The sequence below is a fragment of the Bombina bombina genome, chromosome 6 (assembly GCF_027579735.1).
Source record: "Bombina bombina isolate aBomBom1 chromosome 6, aBomBom1.pri, whole genome shotgun sequence".
NCBI classification, from domain to species: Eukaryota; Metazoa; Chordata; class Amphibia; order Anura; family Bombinatoridae; genus Bombina; species Bombina bombina.
In genome coordinates, this window is record NC_069504.1 from 450,211,756 (window position 1) to 450,231,794 (window position 20,039).

Here is a 20,039-nt window from a genome sequence, read left to right on the forward strand (position 1 = left end):
CTCTATCTGAATCATGAACGTTTACATTTGAATTGACTGTCCCTTTAAACATAGTGCAGATTGTGTCTATGTATGGGCCAAAAAAGACATGAAGGCCTCTATTTATCAAGGTCTGTCAGGCCTGATACGACAGTGCGGATCAGGTCCGACAGACCTCGCTGAATACGGCGAGCAATACGCTCGCCGTATTCAGCATTGCACCAGCAGCTCACAAGAGCTGCTGGTGCAACGCCGCCCCCCTGCAGACTCGGGGCCAATTGGCCGCCAGCAGGGGGGTGTCAATCAACCCGATCGTACTCGATCGGGTTGATTTCGAGCGATGTCTGTCTGCCTGCTCAGAGCAGGCGGACAGGGTTATGGAGCAGCAGTCTTTGTGACCGCTGCTTCATAACTGCTGTTTCTGGTGAGCCTGCAGGCTTGCCAGAAACACGGGGCATCAAGCTCCATTGGGAGCTTGATAAATATGCCCCAAAGGCTTCACCATCTCTCTGTTTTAATCTCAAAATCCAGTATAATCTCTAGCTTTACATTTACATGTATTGTATTGACATTTGAAACTACTCAATAAACCAACAATAGTAAATGATGAGGTAGCTCAGTTGGTAAATGCCCTGACTACAACAAAAGCCTGTTTAAAAGATCCAAGGTCACAGGTTCAAATCCTGGCAGGGCCGACTCAGCCCTTCATCCTTCCGAGGTCGATAAAATGAGTACCATTAAATTGGGTAATAATAACAACTATTACTATTCAGCTGCCGATTTGGTGAATTCCGAGAGCAAGCGCTTTGAGTCCCACTGGGAGAAAGGCGCTATATAATACTAGTTGTTATTATTAAATCACAATGCTCATCATGCCAAATAATTGTGTTAGTGTCAGTTTTAAAAAGCTGTTGTATGGGGCTTGAGAAGATAATTATAAGGATTTGAATAATAAAAAAGTTAGTCAAAATATAGGAAACTTTAGATTGTTAATCTTTTAAAATTAGAATTTTACTTGGTAATTGGTAAATCATAATGACAGGTGGTTCCATATAATAGGTTCCATCCAGCTGTAAACAGCATGGAATATATATATATATATATATATATATATATATATATATATATATATAGGAATAAAAGATGTGTATAGGGAAGGCGCTGGAAACAACCCAGATATAAAAACAAGTGATATTTAAAGATGCAGCCCTAGAAATCCTATCAAAAAGTGAAAAGAATCCCTATAGATTAATCATCTGATAGAAAAATTATGATATATAAATGAGTAAGGGAAGGGAAAGACAATACATACATACAAAAAGGGGAGTGTTTCTGGTGGCGCATGCTATATATGTTTGATACGGTGACTCCGCACTCTGAGAGGATTTATGATCATGCATCGGGCTTCACCCACTTACCACTTGGGTAATGCCCGTTTTACCTGGGTAATCCCTTCTAGATTGTAAATTCCCACGGGAATAGGGCCCTCTATTCCTCCTGTATGTGTTTGTAAATTCTGTCCTATTGTTTTATTTAAATTAACTGTATCCATGGACAGCACTGCGGAATATGATGGTTCTTCATAAATAAAGTATAATAATAATAATAATAATATCTGACTTTACCCGATATATAATATAAATGAGTAAGGGAAGGGACAGACAATACATACATACAAAAAGGGGAGTGTTTCTAGTGGTGCAACACTTGTTAGATATAATAAAATGTATATGTGAATAGAAATAGTTACACCTCTAGTTCAACAGAATACGTATAGTAGTTAGAGGATGGGGATTACTAGGTAGATAATCTATCTATAAGGTGGCCTGCAAATATCGATACAAAACCGTGCAAACCCTTAGATCGCAGATGAAAGTTGTCACTCGATGTCTTTATAACCCGCTGCTTCTCTTCAAAAATCGTCTCCAGGTGTATAAGGCATAGAAACAAAAAGAAAGCAAAAAATAGTGCAACCCTGTATTGAATCGTCACACAATTTATTACAATAAAAGATATATGCTTACAATAAAGGACCTCAATAGAATATGAGGTAATTAGAAACATGTAATGCCTTATATGACATAAGAAGTATAATATAGTCCTTATTTTGAAGAGAGCACTATGTGCAAACGTTTAGAGAGTGTCCTGACGCGTTTCGAAGGGGACCCACTTAGCCTCTGAGGAAGAAGGGTCTAAATCAGTGGTTCCCCTTTGAAACGCGTCAGGACTCTCTAAACGTTTGCACATAGTACTCTCTTCAAAATAAGGACTATATTATACTTCTTATGTCATATAAGGCATTACATGTTTCTAATTACCTCATATTCTATTGAGGTCCTTAATTGTAAGCATATATCTTTTATTGTAATAAATTGTGTGACGATTCGATACAGGGTTGCACTATTATTTGCTTTCTTTTTGTTTCTATGCCTTATACACCTGGAGACGATTTTTGAAGAGAAGCAGCGGGTTATAAAGACATAGAGTGACAACTTTCATCTGCGATCCCAAGGGATTCCCCTTACACTGCGGGGAACTTACCTCATAGGATAGTAGACTTCCAAACGGACCTGTATTATCAAGTTGTTATCTGATCGGTTCTACAGTGTATCAATTAAAATGTATATTATTTTATTATTAAGAAGATTTTTCAATTGAAGTGACTTTATAAACTTTTTCACTTTGACTACGACGTCTATGATCCATTAGTGCTTTATATCTACTATACAATATAAGCACTCTATATGAAGTTCATATGGGATTTCTATCTATTAATTGATTCACACTCTGTATTGTATATATATTAACAGGGTTATATATGAACTATATGAGTATTTTTACCTATTGCTTATAGGTTTATCTAAGGGTTTGCACGGTTTTGTATCGATATTTGCAGGCCACCTTATATGATAGATTACCTACTTAGTAATCCCCATCCTCTAACTACTATACGTATTCTGTTGAACTAGAGGTGTAACTATTTCTATTCACATATACATTTTATTATATCTAACAAGTGTTGCACCTCTAGAAACACTCCCCTTTTTGTATGTATGTATTGTCTGTCCCTTCCCTTACTCATTTATATATTATATATATATATATATATATATATATATCGGGTAAAGTCAGATATTATTATTATTATTATTATTATACTTTATTTATGAAGCACCATCATATTCCGCAGTGCTGTCCATGGATACAGTTAATTTAAATAAAACAATAGGACAGAATTTACAAACACATACAGGAGGAATAGAGGGCCCTATTCCCATGGGAATTTACAATCTAGAAGGGATTACCCAGGTAAAACGGGCATTACCCAAGTGGTAAGTGGGTGAAGCCCGATGCATGATCATAAATCCTCTCAGAGTGCGGAGTCACCGTATCAAACATATATAGCATGCACTGTAATTCCCACATCTTCACAATTTTTATTTTGGCTCCGTCTGGGGGATTCAAGGGGTGAAACCCCCCTTGTAAACCTCATTCCTCAAGGTTCACTTGCGGTGGATGCCAGAGGATCGGCCGGGCGCCTTCCTTGAAACCCCCAGGCAGAGGCAAAAGAAATAGTGTAGATGGGGGAATTACAGTATATTGGGCTTTACCCACAGGTAATGTACATTTTACCCGGGTAATCCTAGGATTACCCAGATTTCTTACTTTACCGGTAACACACACACATATATATTAGGGATACACTGAAATTTCAGCCGCAGAAATGTTTCAGCCGAAAATTGCATTTTTGGTTATTTCGTTTTTCCTTTTTTTTTGCCTGTTATTTTCGGTAAAATTATTGTGTAGCATATTTCAAATTTGATGCTAGCCGAGAGCTGCTGTTTGAGTTCATTACTTGACTAAATGTTTCGCATATAATAATAGTTTTCTAGGACTATACTTTATTTGGATAATTGGTAAAAAAAAACAAAAAACTGTTAAATCTGATTTTGTTGCACAGAACTTAATACAGAATAATACAGTACATTAATATTTAATATTGTTTTAAGTAGGGATGCAGAAACATTTTGGCTGAAAATGGCATTATTGTTTTTTTTTTTTTTGCCTGTTTTTTTTTCTTGGAAAAATGATTGTGTAGCATATTATTCTTTTAAGATATTTTTTGTCCAATTTTAGTGTGTTACTTTCAATAAAAGTGTCTTTATTTTATTGTATTGTCTTGCAGTTTTTCAATTCAGATTCATTCATTAAATAGTCTAATTATGCCAAAAAAAAAACATTTTTTTAAATAATTTGAAAAAAAAAAAATACATTTTCAGTTTCAGTTTTCTGCCAAGTGCATCATGGATTTTCGGGTTCGGTTTTGGTCCAGAATTTCCATTTCGGTGCATCACTATATATATATAATAGAAGTATTAATAAAAATACAAAATACAAAGTTTTTATGTTTTAAAGTGAGACATTTTAATTAATGATTAAATAATGATGGACGCTGCCACAGTAAGGGTTTTGACTGTTTGCTAACAAGATGGGAATATACATACTCGACAGTAGTTTTTGCTTATAAAAGATTTATTTTCTTATGGTAAGACATGGGGCAAATAATAGCAATCCTAATTTATTTTCTGTGTATTCTGGTGCATTCAAACATGTTCTGTTTTGTGCAGCAAGGGATAGTACTGCAGAGAGTTATGGAATGCAGATATTCAGAGCTGTTATACAAGATTTGTTTTTTCTCACTAGGAGCATTCATTGCTGAGAAATAAAATGGCAGATTACCCACAAGGCTTTAGGTGCAGCCAGCCAACCTTGTATGATAAATCAGTGCTGACATTGTGCTTGGATAAAGCTGTTTTAGTTGTGATTCATCTTCAGTTTACTTGCTTTTACGTTCATCCTTAGTGGTTAATTGCAATAACACTATACGTGACTTTCTACATGTATTACCCTCTAAAAGAGAAGAGAATCATTTTATTTTAATATATAGAATTTACAAATATTTGTTCTTGGTTCATTTTGACAATTTTTTTATTTTTTTTAAATGCATTGTGGGCATTTATTGGAAAAAAAACTGGAGACCCCTGGGATATATTACTGATATGTGGAACCTCACTATAGGAAAATATATGTGAAATGTTATTATTATAATTTATTTGTATAGCGCTGCAAAATTCTGTAGCGCTGGAATTTTATTTACTTATACATGTAAAAATAAACGAATCTATCATATATCTATCTATAATCTATCATCTATCTGTATGTCTATCTATCTATCTATCTATCTATCTATCTATCTTAGGAGAGAAGGAAATTAAAACAGAACACTAAAAAGTACTGACTTCTATCCTTTACTTTACACCCTGCACAACTTTTCCTGCATGTCATCAGCTGCTTTAGAATCACTGTCCGTTTGCAGTGCTGATACAGTCTCCTGACTTATTCCCTGGAATGTATTTTGGTGTATCTGGCAAGGATGAGTAATTTTAAATCATACCGATTTGTGTGCAGTGTGTTAAAGGGATAATAGAAAGTCCAGAAAATGGATTATTATAGAAATATCTGACCAGTAATTTCATTTGCTTCCTCTTGTGCGTACCCCTTGAGTTTGGAACCAAAATAATAATGTTACCATTTCTTGTGCTTCTAGTAATTTTTATATATTACAATTCTTTGTTCCTTTCTCCCCCCCCCCACAGAACATGGCCATACCTCCCACATACGCAGATTTAGGAAAAGCTGCCCGAGATGTATTTAACAAAGGCTATGGTAAGTGTCAGCCGTAGATGGTCTTTTTGCCTATCCTGTTGCTGGGGGAGGGTAAACCATTAAACAGGAGATGTGTTCCTTCTGGCTAATAGAGTAAGAAGAGCTTAGATAAAGTGTATGGATTCCCAAGTCTTAATTGGTCAGTGCAAATTGCTGGTCTGTGTTCAGCTGCCCCATGCCAGATTGGCTCTATAAACAGAGACATATCACCATAGAAACCAGCATTAACCTATTAGGTGCTGATTTAGTTAAATCTTGCCTGTTTTTCTTATGCTGTTATACCATAGTTTTCAGCAGTGGCTTACATTCACTAGGGACAGATAACCCTTTATTTTAAATGTATTTATTATGCAGGGGCAGCTTTTCACTGATGGCAAAATCTTACTGTTTAATTTGTGTTCTCTATTACAATTGGATAGATTTTTCTCACTGGAGAGATCTCTTGCTGCATTCTTAGCACATTTGGTTAATGGTATATATTCCCATCAATAAGGCCAGCTTCTCTAATTCTTCTATCATTCTATGAAGTCAATTCATAAAAAAAAATTGTTGCAACATTCCCCATTTGAAAAACAAATAAAAAAAAATATATACAGAATTACATAGGAATTACAGACAGTAAAAGTCAAAATTAAACTTTTAATGCTGCTGCCATAGAGTACTGAAGACACGTGCACACTCCTGAGCTCTTATGAGCCTACATAGTTTTACTCTACAGTAAAAGATACCAAGAGAACAAAGAAAATTTGATAACTGAGGTAAATTGGTAAGTTGTTTAATATTGCATGCTTTAGCTGAATCCTAAAATTTTAATTTTGACTTTACTGTCTCTTTAAACAATCTGCTAATAATGTTTTCAGATTACAACTCTACAAAAAAGCCTAATATTTCATTCCTAAAATATGGTGAGTCCACGGCATCATCCATTACTGTTGGGAATATCACTCCTGGCCAGCAGGAGGAGGCAAAGAGCACCACAGACAAACTGACAAGTATCACTTCCCTTCTCACAAACCTGAGTCATTCTCTTTGCCTTTGGTGCAAGGAGGAGGTGAAGTTTTTGGTGTCTAAAGAAAATGAATTTATTTCTCTTCAATCAAGATTTTATTATTTTGAAAGCCAGAGTAGGTTTTCTCTGATCTTTCATCTCAAGATTGGGTATAGCCATACTCCACGTTAGTCTATTCAGTAGGGCAGTGGTGGCTTTTAAGCAGTTAGGAACTTGTGGAGTGGGCTTCGTTGCGTTTCCTAAAATTTTGCTTCCCTGGTGGTATAGAAAGCCTGAGTAGGTTTACTCTGTAATTTCTTTTTTCACAGGTCTCTGTAGGGAGTGGCATCCCTCCTTACCGTGTCAGCTATCTTCCTGCCGGACAGCTAGATGTGCCTTTTGTCTTCTGGGGCTAGGAGGCTGGCACTGAAGGGGTTAAGAACTCAGGAATAAATGCAATCTGCACTTGATATGGGACTTAAAATCCTGAATGAAGGATATTGCTGGCAGTGGGCAGGCACTTTATTAATGTCACCGGAGACTTAAGGGTTAACTCCTTCAAGGAGAATGGCGTTAACTCTCTGTGGGGGCTCAGATAAAATTTTATTTCAAATTTATAAGCTAAGTTTTTTTGATGTTACACAATTAAGCTTCACATTGCTATGTGGGCAATTCAATAGCGGAGCTGGTAGGTATAGGAGCGCACTTTTACTTTTGGCACCATTCCTTTGGGCCGCTTATGTGTGCTGTTTGTTTTCGTGTGTATTTGCAGAAAACATCCTATTATTATGCTGACTTATTTGTCGGCAGGATAAAGCGCGATACAGTGTGTTCTGCTTGATTTTGTGTGCATGTGCAGAACAGGTCCTATTATTATACTGACTTATTTGTTACCGGCAGGATGAAGCGCGATAAAAAAACACGCTTCATTCCTATGCCGTTTTTATGGCCCATCTCCTTTCTTCATCACAGTGGCGCCATTTTGAGGGCAGGGCTTACATCTTGTTCAGATTAGATGTTAATCCGCCTCGTTCTCTGTGTGCCCACAGAAGTTTTTATGCCTGTCTCTGATGTTCTCTGGAAGAGAAGACATGGCTTGAAAATGATAGAACACATTTTAAGTGAACAACGTTATGAACGTTACTGAGGCTATATGTTAGTTTTTACAACTAAACTTTTCCTTTATGTAATACATTATGCAGGAATGGTGTTCTATCAGAACGCATAATTTCATCCTCAAGTTGAGGATTTGTATATGTAGATTTATTCTACTGTAGTTCAGTGGTGAGCTAATCTAGTTAAATTGATTATTGACTCTTGAGGACTAATTGGGTTTTGCAAACTTTTTGTCTCTCATTTTTAGAATGCTTCTTTTATTAATAAAGATTTGTTTTATTTCACCCTAATGATTCATGTTATTACTAGGGTGTTTTCTCAGGGGAAATACCTTATTAATGCTTGAATAGCAAAGGGGCTAAGTCAGCAGTTTAGCACCTGAGAGTTTCAGTTATGTTCACCTTTACTGGTAGAGCAAATGTATAAAATTGTTGCCTCACTGAGCCTCATTCCCAGGATGACGCTGTTCAGGCAATGCCACAACTTCTCCTTAAGCGTCCCAAGCCTCTATGGCATCACATGCAGTGTCCTGCGGTTCCTCTCAATCTCCTGGAGATTTGGCAGAATTGCTGTCCAGGTATTTGCTGCGGTATCTGTGACATTATCTGCTTTTCCTACCCTAAGGGAAATCGCAAGAGGAAAGTTAGAGATTCAGATAGTAAGGGTTCTGTTCCGTCTGCTGCTACTGAGGTTGCCCTCCCTCATGGGTCTGGTGAGGAGGAGACGTTGGTAGCTTCTGATGGTGAAATCTCAGATTTGGACAGTATAATTCCTTCATCTGATGCTGAAGTGATAACCTTCAGACTTATAAACACCTTGTGTATGGTTAAAGGAGGGGTTTTGGCTACTTGGGACGACTCCGATATCCTATCGCTGTCAATCCTAACATATCTGGTAAATTTAATTCCTGCATCTCATGCTGAAGTGGTCTCCTTCTGATATATGCTTGCACACCTCGTGTACTTTTAAAGGACCAGTCAACACAGTAGATTTGCATAATCAACAAATGCAAGATAACAAGACAATGCAATAGCACTTAGTCTGAACTTCAAATGAGTAGTAGATTTTTTTTCTGACAATTTTAAAAGTTATGTCTTTTGCCACTCCCCCTGTACCATGTGACTGCCATCAGCCAATCACAAATGCATACACGTACCATGTGACAGCCATCAGCCATTCACAAATGCATACTCACTTATTCTTGCACATACTCAGTAGGAGCTGGTGACTGAAAAAGTGTAAATAAAAAAAGACTTTACACATTTTGTTAATGGAAGTAAATTGGGAAGTTGTTTAAAATAGCATGCTCTATCTAAATAATGAAAGTTTAATTTTGATTGAGTGTCCCTTTAAAGGAGGTTTGTCTATTTGGACAACATCGATACCCCAGTCGTTGTCAACCTTTGCAAGTTTTGTGAACTTTATCAGTTCTATGAGTTTTCTCCTATGAGGAAGTGTTTCTAGACGTGCCTTGGTATAGGAGAAGCTAGGGATACCATTCTTCCTGTCTCCCGTCCTTTGAAGGATTTTCCTGTTGTGGTCTCCATTAAATTGCATGGTGCCCTAAGTAGATAGAGTGTTTCCTACTATGATTTGGAGAACTTCGATCCTAATGGGCGGTAGCTGCTCCGTTACAGATTCATGGATAAGAATATGGAGGTTTAATTGTTCGTTTAGAGCAATTCCTTATCTCTTTTAGACTTGCTGTACTAGCTGCTGTGTATTGTGGCTGAAGTCTAGGTCAATTCAGAAGCCTTCCTGTGGCTTAGTGACAGTCTAGGCTTTACAGTTCTGCTGTTGCAGGTTCAAATTTTTTTTTTTAAGTTTCCTCCAAATCCATGCTTCTGGCATCTCTTTTTAAGGATTAGACCTTGTTTGGATTTGGTCTAGCAGAATTATCCTCTGATTTTTGGGTTGAAAGGGTTTGTCTACCACTCGTCAAGAGAGTAAGACTAAAGGAAACTTTGCCTTTCCTCTTTCTGCATTGTCAGTCATGCCCTTTTGAGTTAAATCTATAATTCCTCCCAGGAGCATATTTTTCTTGCTAGAATATCTGCAATCCAGGTATGATGAGAGACTTTCCCTGATTTAGGTTCAGGACCTTACTCTCTGAGAGTGTTAGTTCTAGTCCCAGTTTGGAAACAGGATCTGGTATTTACCTCAAGTAACTCCGGTTTTGACCTTCAAAGTAGTATCCTTTCTCCTTTGATTCAAGGGGGCTTGTTCATAACGAACATAGGCCTGAAGGGAATGAATCTGGAGAAGAGTTCCCTTGTCCCATCTTCAAGGGTAATTCATTTGGGTCTATCGCCTCTATTCCCTTATTGCTCCTGATTCCGTTTGATCTCGGAAGTTAAGCAGGGCCAGGGCTGGTCAGTTCCTGGATGGGAGACCGACTGGAAACACCAGGTGCGGTAGGATTGGACCTTAATAGTTTCTCTATCTAGGAGAAGATCTCTAACAGGGGTCAGATAATCAAGGTTTTATTCCTTTTCCTCTATTTGCAGTTTACTGTCCGGCCAACAGCAATCTATAGTGCCCTGGTAAATAGCTTGGCTATCTTGCAGCCAGAAGGTTGAGAGTTTGAATCTAGCTGCAGTTATTTTTCCTTCACTTTTAGTGACTATATGCATGGAGGGACTTGGTCTGATGGTTTCCATGGTCATTATTGCTTTATATGGAGAACCTTTGGATCTGTCTCAGAGGATAGATCTAGATCAGTCGATAAGAGACTCTCTCCCGTAGTGGTTTTTCAGGAAGTATTTGTCTCAGGGCGCATGCTTCTGGAGACATTCCTGGGTGATGTGACCACGGACGCCTACCTGCTGGGCTAGGAAGCAGTCTGGGTCCGGTTTAAGGTACAGGAACTATGGACGCAGAAGTGTCTGCTCTCCTCTTTAACATCTTAGAGTTGAGAATGATTTACAATGCTCTGTTAGCTTGGCCTCAGTTGTCCTTAGCTTCAAGTGGTTAGCAGACCATCCTGATAGATGTTTAAGCGTTTTTTATGGGTATTTCAGTATTGTATTCCTTTTCCTTCGTTTGCTCTCCTTCGGCGAGTCATTGCTCGTCTCGAACAGGAGAGAGCCTCAGTGATTCTAATTACCCCTGCGTGGCCTCGCAGGATCTGGTATGCAGACCTAGTGGAGGTGCCGTCTCTCCCACCTTGGAGACTGCCTCTGAGGAAGGACCTTCTGATTCAGGGTCCCTTCCTTCATCCAAATTTCATTTCTCTGCAGATGACTGCTTGGAGATTGAATGCTTAGTTCTGTCTAAGCGTGATTTTTCTGCATTGGCTCGCAAGCCTGTTACTAGAAAGTTTTACTATAAGATATGGTGTAAATATCTTTATTGGTGTGAATCCAAGGGCTACTCTTGGAGTAGGTTCAGGATTCTTAGGATTTTGTCTTTTCTCCAGGAAGGTCTTGAGAAGGGTTAGTCAGTCAGTACCCTGAAGGGTCAGATTTCTGCATTATCTTTTTTGCTACATAGCATCTGGCGGGCATGCCAGATGTCCAATCCTTTTGTCAGGGCTTGGGTCAGAATCAGGCCTGTGTTTAAGTCTGTTGTTCCTCCTTGGAGCCTTAACCTTGTTCTTAAGGTTTTGCAGCAGGCTCTGTTTAAACCTTTGCATTCAATAGCTATAGTTTTTATCTTGGAAGGTTTCTTATTGCTATCTTATCTGCTCGGAGAGTCTCGGAATTCTTATCTTATCTTTCATGCCGAAAAGGCAGCTCTTTGTTCTAAGTTTGGCTTCCTTGCTAAGGTTGTTTCGGATAAAAATATTAATCAGGAAATTGTTGTTCCTGTTCTGTATCCTTGCCTTCTTCTCATAAGGCTAGTTTGTTGCACAGCTTGAAGTGAGAGCCCTTAAATTCTATTTGCAGGCGACTAAGGATTTTCGCCAGCCTTCTGCCTTGTTTGTTTGTTTCTCTGGGAAAAGTAATGGTCAGTATGCTTCTGCTACTTCTCTTTCTTTCTGGTTGAGAAGTATAATTCGGTTGGCTTATACGACTGCTGGACAGCAGTTTTCTGAGAGAATTACAGCTCATTCTACGAGGGCTGTTTCCTCCTCTTGAATTTTCAAAATTAAGTTTTTGTGGAACAGATGTGCAAGACTGCAACTTGGTCTTCCTTGCATTCTTTTTCAAATTTTTATGAATTGATACTTTTGCCTCGGCTGAGGCTTCTTTTGGGAAAAAGGTTCTCCAAGCAGTGGTGCCTTCTGTTTAGGTATACCTGTCTTGTCCCTCCCTAATCATCTGTGTCCTCTAGCTTGGGTATTGATTCCCAATAGTAATTGATGATGCCGTGGACTCACCATATCTTAGGAAAGAAAACAAAATTTGTGCTTACCTGATAAATTTCATTCTTTCCGGATATGGTGAGTCCACGGCCCTGCCCTTTATTTTAAGACAGTTATTTTTTACTAAACCTCAGGCACCTTTACACCTTGTGTTACTCCTTTTTTCTTCATTTACCTTCGATCAAATGACTGGGGTTTGTGGGAAGGGAAGTGATACTTGGCAGTTTGTCTGTGGTGCTCTTTGCCTCCTCCTGCTGGCCAGGAGTTATATTCCCAACAGTAATTGATGATGCTGTGGACTCACCATATCTGGAAATAAATACATTTATCAGGTAAGCATACACTTTGTTTTTGTACTAACAGAGGCCATATAGTATTACTTTTTACCTAGTAACTTACCAAGTTGTAAGGTTTGCTTTATTTGGCAGATTAACGTTTAAAGGTATAGTCTAGTCAAAATGAAACTTTCATGATTCAGATAGAGCAGGCAATTTTAAGCAACTTTCTAATTTACTCCTATTATCAATTTTCCTTTGTTCTCTTGGTATCTTTATTTGAAAAAGCAAATGTCTAAATGTAGCCACCAATCAGCAAGCGCTACCCATGTTCTGAATCAAAAATGGTCTGGCTCTTAAAGGGACACCGTACCCAATTTTTTTCTTTTGTGATTTAGATAGAGCATGCAATTTTAAGCAACTTAATAAGTTTCTCCTACTGTCAAATTTTCTTCATTCTCTTGGTGTCTTCATTTGAAAAGCAAGAATGTAAGTTTAGATGCCGGCCCATTTTTGGTGAACAACCTGGGTTGTCCTTGCTGATTGGACAGCACCAATAAACATGTGCTCTCCAGGGTTCTGAAACAACAATTGGCTGGCTCCTTAGCTTAGATGCCTTCTTTTTTTTAAATAAAGATAGCAAGAGAACGAATAAAAATTGATAATAGGAGTAAATTAGGAAGTTGCTTAAAATTGCATGCTCTATATGAATCAAGAAAGAAAAAGTTTTGGGTTCAGTGTCCCTTTAAGCTTACATTCTTGGTTTTCAAATAAAGATACCAAGAGAATTTTCTAATAGGAGTAAATTAGAAAGTTGCTTAAAATTGCATGAAAGTTTAATTTTGACTAGACTATCCCTTTAAGCTTCCCACATAACGATTAACCCCTTTGCTACTGGGAATTTTAGAGATAAACTTGCCTAAAATATTTGAGAAATTTTAGCATTTTTACTATTACTTCTAGATCAAGGTATTGATCTAGAAGCATTTCGATATACTTAATACCAACATTTTTCTGCCAAATGCGATCATATTAAAAAATATTGTTAACTTTTTCACAAAATGTTGGCCTCTTACTGAAATTATTTACATACCGCTTGCTCAGTCAAAACAAAAATGGTTGTAAAAGCTTCTCTGTGGTTCCCTTTGTTCTGAAATAGCAGACATGTATGGCTTTGCCATTCATTTTTGGTAATTAGAAGAATTGAAGCTACGCACAATACTTCCAATATTCCCAGCAGTGAAGAGGTTAATTAGCTAGCTAGCAAAGGTAATATTATTGTGGTGTAGGTATTACCCTGCCACCAAACTGATCCCTACCTGATCACTCCCAAACACCTCTCTTCCCTCTTCCCCCCACTTGTCACCACCATCTTAGGTACTGACAGTCTGTCAGTATTCAATTTTGCACTGTAAGGATCCCTCCTTAACCATACCACCTCCCTTATCCCTTCCAAACAGCTCTCTAACCCTCCTGCCCTCACTAGAATAAGCCATATTAGGTACTGGCAGACAGTTTGTAGACATTGTATTATTATTTTTAAATGTATTTATTAATAAAAATTATTTTCTGTAGTGTAGGGATCCCCCATACCCTCCCCCTCCAAGTGATCGTTCATACGCCCCTCCTGTCATTACCCTTTTCTGTAGCATAAGGAACCCTCCTCTTCCTTTCCTCCCTCCCCCTACAGCGAGGCACTGCCCACCCACCTCCCTACTACTCCCAAACCACCCACCTCCCTACTACTCCCAAATCACCCACTCAGGAGCAGCAATGCTCTGCTGGGACCTAGCTGGTGATTGGTTGCTACACATGTTTGCCCCTTGTCATTGGCTCATTATATGTGTTCAACCGGGTCCAAGTAGTGCATTGCTATTCTGCAGCTGACTTTAGCTATGTGTTTAACAATTCTGTGGGCAACAATGTCTGACATCAGTATAAAGACATTTTAGTTGACTCCCAATTTAACAGAAATAAAACAGAACAATCTTGCATATATACCATACAAGTGGAGTATATGTGCAGCCACTAGCCAGCAGCCAGATCCCAGTAGTCAGCAGCTAGCTCCCACTGCTGCTTCTGAGCCTGCCTTGGTATGCTTTTCAACAAAGGATATCAAGAGAACTAAGCAAATTCAATAATACAAATAAATTGGTTTAAAATTGCATGCTGCATCTAAATCATGAAAGAACTAATTTTGGGTTTTATGTTCCTTTAATCAATAATACCTAATTTGGTATTAGATGACTGACTTAATAAACATTATATAGGGGTCAATCACAATCCTGTAGAAATGTTTAGCAAATTATTTATCTACAAAAATCCCCTTAAACTTTAATAGTCTGGTTGTTGTCTAAAAACTGGAATTTCTAATATGTTCCTTTCCTTTTTTTTAAGGTTTTGGCTTCATAAAGCTTGATCTAAAAACAAAATCTGAAAATGGATTGGTAAGTTGAAAATAATTACATGTTGCTTAGATGAAAAGATTACATTACATTTCAGGCTGTTTTTTTTTTTAATGGTTTATATCCATATTAAACCTTGAATTAGAGAGTCACTGTTAAAATCAGTTTACTTATCTGTTATAAAGTTCCCACATAAAAAAGCCATAAAAGGTAAGTAAACCCCCTAGCCTAAATTACAAGTGGAGTGATACATTTTTAGCGCTGTTGAGCACTGTGTTCAAGGTAAATCAGTAGCGCTACCATCACTGGTATTACAAGTTGAAAGTAAAAATTTAGCACATGAGTGAAATACTTAGGCGCACTAAAATCTTTAGGTCAACCACACTAACTCTCCCCATAGACTTCAATGGGCAAAAGACTTTTCTTTTTTTTTGTTTGTGTGCTAATCAGGAGCTGTGCTAGACCAAATGTGCTATATATATATATATATATATATATATATATATATATATATATATATATATATATATATATATATATATATAATATAATAAGGATATTTGTATGCAGTATTAAAAAACAGACACAAATCTGAAAAGCTTATATAGGCTAAAATGTGTGTCACAGCCTTTACTGTTGAACAATAGCAGGAACCTGGCTCTCGTGAACCTAAATGTAATGGAACCCTAATTAATGTGATTGCTAACACCTATATTTGTCATACTATTTCATATCAAAATGACTACTATGAAAAAGGTCTATTAAACCAGGTTTGTGCAAGACATGTTTGAGCATTACATACACATGTGGTATGAGTTTAATTCATAAGAAGCTTGCTAATAAGACCAACTTTCAATCACATCATTCCATTCAAAATGCCAAAGATCACAGAATTTAACAGACATAAAATCATACTTTTGCATCAGCAAGGTCACTCTTAAAGGGAAATCCACAAACAAACTGGATACTCAAGATGTGGTATTCAAGCTGTTATACAGAAATTTGAAGAATCAGGAGAGGTCAAGGACAAAAAAAGGACTGGAAGACTTGAAAACTTTCAAAATCTGATGAGAAGTTCCTCAAGAGTTTCTTCTTCGAGAGACCGGAAGAAGTTCAGCAAGGACCTGGCTCAGCATCTGGCAACTTTATTGGAATGCTAAGTTGACCCTTCTACAGTCTGAAAAAGCTTGAACAGGAATGGTCTTTATCGAAGGGTAGCAGCCAAGAAACCACTTTTTTTGGAAGGGGAACAGGGTGAAAAGGCTAACATATTCTAAAGCTCACAAAGATTGTAATGAAGATCAGTGGAATAGTGTATTATGGAGTGTCAAATCCAAGTTTGAAATATTTGGGTCCAAGAAGAGATGGAGAGAGATGGAAGAATGAGTGCTTGCAGCCTTCAGTGAAACATGGTGGAGGGTCTGTCCTTGTTTGGGGCTGCATTTCTGGCAGTGGTGTTGGCGATATTGTCCGAGTTGATGGGATCATGAATGCTGAAAAGTACAGACAGGTTTTAATTCATCTTGCCATTCCTTCAGGAAAGTGCCTGATTGGGAATGGTTTTATTTGTCAGCATGATTACGATCCCAAGCTCACTACTAATGCAGGGAAATCATATTTGGAGATAAAAACAGCTGATAAAACACTGACAGTCATGGACTGGCTTACACAGAGTCCGGACCTGAATATTATAGAGGCATTATGGGATCACCTGGACAGAGAAATAAATAAAAGACAACCTAAATCTAAAGAAGAACTCTGGGAAGTGCTGAATGAAGCCTGGTATAATATACCAGAAGATTACTTCAGAAAACTTCAGGACAGCCTACTAAAAAGAGTTCAAGATGGGCTTATTGCCAAGGGAAGTCACACTAAATAATGACTTGTGGCTGAAGAAGCTATTTTGTTCTGAAAATTGTGTTTTTTTATAAGTTGTGTACATATTTCCTATATTTTCTGTTTGTATCTTAATAAATAGAGCAAAAAAATAATATGGATGGTCATTAAAACTTGGCTAAAACAACAAATCTAATGGTGGCCTAAGATGTTTGCACAGTACTGTATATCTGTATACTGTTTTGCAAAATATATATCTATACCTATATATCTATATGCATAATATAGGAGTTTCAAGTGTTTCTATTAAACCCCCCTCATAAAAACATATTAACATTGTTTAAACATGATATTGCATATTTCAAGGTATTTGACTGGGAAGGGTTCAAAAGTACTGTATGTGTGTGTATATATATATATATATATATATATATATATATATGCATATTAGATAGCATATTAGATATGTGCATTTGGATACTTCATTTGTATCAGAATGCAGAAGAAGGTGGCCACTCGCGGCATTCTGCTCTTTTTGGAGCCAGATTTCTTTATGTAAAAGTGAAACACACTAAGATCTGCGCAAATCCAGGACTTAGTGTGTTGCACTTTCACAAGGAGAAATCCAGCTCCAAATGCCATGAGTGTCAGCCATCTTCTGTAGTCGGATATTAACGACGTTTCCAAATGCACATATCTATTGTATATATGTGTTTATGTATGTATGTGTAAACATACATATTTACAAATATAAACACAAAAATATCCATGTATACACATATATAGATATGTATACGCATTAGGGCTGTGCGATATAGAAAAAAAATATCACTTTTTTTTGAGATTGTGACCTTTTTATTGCGATTGTATTAAAATATTTTTTAAACATACATTTTTCATTGAAAAATACATTTACGTGTTCAAAACTCAAGTACACATTTCTATGTGTTCACTAAAGCACCTTGATCAATATTAGATGTTAATTTAAAGACAAAAGACCTGTACAGGCAAAATATACACCAAGTTACACCACAAGTTTCCTTTCCCTCTCGCAGAAATCATCAAAAACAATCTTTCAAATCTCAAAAAACATTAAATTACAAAAATAACTGAAATTAGCTGCATGGTGGTTACAATACAGGTAGGTTCTTTGCACATTAGCTATGTTTTCCTGGACAGTCACCTATGAGTTACACATGCGGCAGGGTTTGCAAGGAGGAAAATTATGCACAGCACACTACAGTGCACAGTGCACTCTGCTGCATGTGTAAGTCATATACTGTAAAGGAAAATATAGTGGATAAAGCACTGACAAGCTCAACCCTACTTACAAGTTTATTTTTTTTGTTGGTAAAACTAATTTCACAATTTTCTGGTAAATTTGTAACAAATAGCCGCAGGCAGCATACAGATTACATAGAGATTACTGAACAATAAATTTACTGAAACTGGACACCTGGCAACCCTACATGTATATATGTGTGTAATACCTTATTTTCATTTGTTTTACATGTTTTGGGAAACCTTTATTCTAGCCCTAACACTTTACTTCAGGTTTAAGGTCACTCTAATACTGCTAGCGCTATTTTGGCTTTTGCTTGAGCGCGACCCATAACTTGTAATATCAGCAATATTAAACATGGTAGCGATATCCCTTCAAAGTATAGAGCACGCTAAAGGGATGTAGGCTGCGCTAAACCTCTTGTAATTTAGTTTTACCATGGACTTGCAATATCATTTTGTGCACTAATTTTAGTGTGGTTCAGGGATATTTTCGTTTCCTGGCTATCATTAGTGCTCCACTTGTTATCTGGACTTATATTTTTCTGCAGTGTTTTTGAACCATTGCTGTATTTAGTCATTATTACTGCCCTGGAAACATCGCAAATCACTGTGCATATTATCCTTTTGCTCCCCATGCTGAGTTGCCTTTGCTAATACAGCTGTACTGCAGAGCATGCTTTGCTTGTTCTCTATTGGCCGGTAGGTACGGGATCTGTTTGCGTATACTGCTCATCCGCAGGAAAAAGGGGGGAGGTTGGCTGCATAGGCACATGCACACACAGGGTTGCAATAGGGTAATATGCACAGCATTTCTTGAGCTTAAAGGGATAGTCTAGTCAAAAATACATTTTCATGATTCAGATAGGGCATGACATTTTAAACAACTTCTATTGGTATCTTTTGTTGAAAGCTAAACCTAGGAGGTTCATATGCTAATTTCTTAGGCCTTGAAGGCCGCCGCTTATCTGAATGTATTTTGACATTTTTTTCACAACTAGAGGGTTTGTGACATATAGATAACATTGTTCTCAAACACATGGAATTACCTAGGAGTCTGCACTGATTGGCTAAAATCCAAGTCTGGCAATAGAACTGAAAGAAGGGGGCAGTCTGCAGAGGCTTACATACAATATAATCACAGAGGTTAAAAGAATATTAATATAAGCGTGTTGGTTAAGCAAAACCAGGGAATGGGTAATAAAGGGATTTCTATCTTTTTAAACAATAACCTTTAACAAGGAAGGAATAATTATTGTATACTGTAGCTTTTATAAAACATTGCACAGATATATTGTGTTTAATACTCCTTAGAGTTTACATTTTTTACAGCTGGACACCAAAGCTAAAATCATTTGTGCTAATGTGATATTAATACCACAAAAGAACTCAGTTATAATTTGATGTTGATCTGTTGATCCAGACTGAGATTTTAACCTGCATTTCTCCTGGCCGTACATTTTTCTCACTTGCATGAGGCGATTGAGACTGAATGGACATAAAAGGTAAATAGAAGCCATAATTTCCAAAAGAGCAGCAACATTTTCAGAAAAAAAACAGTACATAATTGATAAATATAAAAGTATTCAAAAAGAAGAATACTCAAACAGGAAGTCTCTGGCAGACCCCAGAACTATTATTCGTTGACTTAAAGGGACACCAATTTTCATATAACTGCAAGTAATAGACACTACTATAAAGAAGAATGTGCACAGTTATTGATCTAAAAATCAAGCAGGGGCTGTCAATTATCCCGATCTTATCAGATCGAATTCAATCTGTCACCTTTTAGCTGGCAGAGAGGTTAAGGAGCAGCGGTCTTACGACAGTTGCTTCTTACAGTGGGCCTCTGAAGCAGAATCCGCTACTTAATAAATGGAGCCCAATATCTTCACTCTTTGTCGCAAAAGAAAATCTTCAGACTAGGCACACCTGCAGCCACCATTACTTTACTTTAAATGGTGGCAAACAGAGATAAAGGGAGGGGTTTATGTAGAAAGATGAATGTTTGTACATTCTTTAAGAAGGCAAGAGGTACCATTTACCCCATTAGTGCTGTTTATATAGGTATAAGAGTGTAACTGTAACAGGGTTTATGTTTAATGTAGCTCAGCGTGGCTATAGAG

At 37.4% G+C, this 20,039-nt stretch overlaps 1 protein-coding gene across 1 annotated transcript in view; it reads left to right on the forward strand.

Moving 5' to 3' along the window:
• The window catches only part of VDAC1 (voltage dependent anion channel 1), a 67,043-nt gene that overhangs the window by 25,258 nt on the left and 21,746 nt on the right, over positions 1 to 20,039 (forward strand). Inside the window, exons 2-3 of the mRNA XM_053717220.1 lie at positions 5,637 to 5,706; positions 14,789 to 14,838. Of these exons, the coding sequence (XP_053573195.1) occupies positions 5,640 to 5,706; positions 14,789 to 14,838 (117 nt within the window). The 5' untranslated portion in view covers positions 5,637 to 5,639. The remainder of the gene's footprint in view (positions 1 to 5,636; positions 5,707 to 14,788; positions 14,839 to 20,039) is intronic.